Consider the following 2,012-nt stretch of genomic DNA (forward strand, 5'->3'; position numbering starts at 1 on the left):
GGCCGCCCCCCGCCGACCCGCTGCGCCAGGCCAGCCGGCTGCCCATCCGCGTGCTGAAGATGCTCAGCGCCCACAGCGGCCACCTCCTGCACCCCGAGTACCTCCAGCCGCTCTCCTCCACGCCCGTGAGCCCCATCGAGGTGAGCCCCGGGACCCCCCCCGAGCCCCGGGACCCCGCTCCGCGCCCCGGCTCCGCGCCCCGGCTCTCCCGGTGCCGCTTCCCCGCGCAGCGGCCGCTGCCGCTTCCGCACTGAGCCGCGCTCCCCGGGCTCCCCCCTGCCCGGACACCCCCCTGCCCGGCCTCCCCGCTGCCCGAGCACCCCTCTGGCTGGCGGCACCCGCACTGCCCCCGTCCCAGCGCCGCTTCCTGCTCCGTCCCCGTCCGCGCTGCCGCCCTCGCTCGGATAAGGGATTTTTTATATATATTTTGTTTGGGGTGGGGGGGGGTCGTTCATCCGGGTCCCCCCCCTGACGGGCGCCGCGCTCCGCTCCGCCTGCAGCTGGACGCCAAGAAGAGCCCGCTGGCGCTGCTGGCGCAGACCTGCTCACAGATCGGCAAGCCGGACCCGCCGCCCTCCTCCAAGCTCAACGCCGTGGCCGCCGCCACCGCCGCCGCCACCGCGCTGCCCGCCGCCGACAAGGACCCCGCCGCCCGTCCCGCCGCCGCCAGCAGCGCCAAGCCGCCGGGCGACGCGGCGCCCGAGGACAAGTCAAGCTTCAAGCCGTACTCCAAGGGCGGCGGCGAGGCGCGCAAGGAGGGCGCCGCGGACAAGGCCGGCTTTCGGGTGCCCGCCGCCGCCTGCCAGCCGTTCCCCCCGCACGCCGCCGCCGCCGCCTCGCCGGGCGCCTCGCCACAGCACGCCGAGCCCAAGGGCACCGACGACAAGAAGGAGGCCGAGGCGGGCAAGGGCGGCGCGGAGGGGCCGGCCGGCGAGCCGCCGGCGTCGGGCCGCAAGTCGGAGCCGCCCAGCCTGCCGCAGCCCGGCGGCCACGTGGCGCCCGTGTCGCCCTACAAGCCGGGCCACTCCGTCTTCCCGCTGCCGCCTTCCAGCATCGGCTACCACGGCTCCATCGTGGGCGCCTACACTGGCTACCCGTCGCAGTTCGTGCCCGCGCTGGAGCCCGGCAAGCCGCCGCTCATGGGCGGCCAGCTGCCCGGCCCGCTGGGGCTGCCGGGCAAGGCGGCGAGCTCGAGCCCGCTGACGGGCGCCTCGCCGCCCTCCTTCATGCAGGGACTCTGCCGGGACCCCTATTGCCTGAGCTACCACGGCGCCGCCTCGGCGCTCGGCTCGGGCGGCTGCTCCAGCTGCGCGCACGACAGCGGCGGCCTCAAGAGCGGCTACCCGCTCGTGTACCCCGCGGCGCCGCTGCACTCCGTGCACACCACGCTCTCCTCGAGCGCCTCGGCCAGCCTGCCCGGCCACCCGCTCTACACGTACGGCTTCATGCTGCAGAACGAGCCCCTGCCGCACATATGCAACTGGGTGGCGGCGAGCGGACCGTGCGACAAGCGCTTCGCCACCTCCGACGAGCTGCTCGCCCACCTACGGACCCACACGGCCCTGCCGGGCGCCGAGAAACTCTTGGCGGGTTACGCGGCGGCGGCGGCGCCGTCGGCACTCGCCGCCGGAGCCTCGTGCCACCTGCACTTGCCGCCCGCCGGCCCCGGCAGCCCCACCACGCTCGCCGGGTCGCTCTCCTTGCGGAGCCCACACACTTTGGGACTCAACCGGTACCATCCATACGGCAAGAGCCACTTGCCGGCGCCCGGCGCGCTGCCCGTGCCCTCCTTGCCCGCTGCCGGACCTTACTACTCGCCGTACGCACTCTACGGCCAAAGACTCACGTCAGCCTCCGCACTCGGATACCAGTAGCCGCAGCCTCTTCCGCAGCCACCGCCAGCCCGGGGGGCTCTGTATTTATTTACTGTATGTTTAGCTTAACGCTGGGAATATAAGTGCATTAACACCCCCAGGAAGCGACGGTATGCAAAAAAAAAAAAAAAAAAAAAA

At 73.0% G+C, this 2,012-nt stretch overlaps 1 protein-coding gene across 1 annotated transcript; it reads left to right on the plus strand.

Moving 5' to 3' along the window:
* Nucleotides 1-2: 2 nt before the first annotated feature.
* ZNF703 (zinc finger protein 703) lies at nucleotides 3-1,974 on the plus strand (the record flags this gene model as incomplete). Its single annotated transcript, XM_026042486.1, has 2 exons — nucleotides 3-140; nucleotides 501-1,974. Coding segments are annotated over 2 exons (1,512 nt in total), but the record flags the coding sequence as incomplete, so codon positions are not given.
* Nucleotides 1,975-2,012: the final 38 nt, after the last annotated feature.

Source organism: Nothoprocta perdicaria, unplaced genomic scaffold, assembly GCF_003342845.1.
Source record: "Nothoprocta perdicaria isolate Ctin4 unplaced genomic scaffold, notPer1 scaffold_103, whole genome shotgun sequence".
NCBI classification, from domain to species: Eukaryota; Metazoa; Chordata; class Aves; order Tinamiformes; family Tinamidae; genus Nothoprocta; species Nothoprocta perdicaria.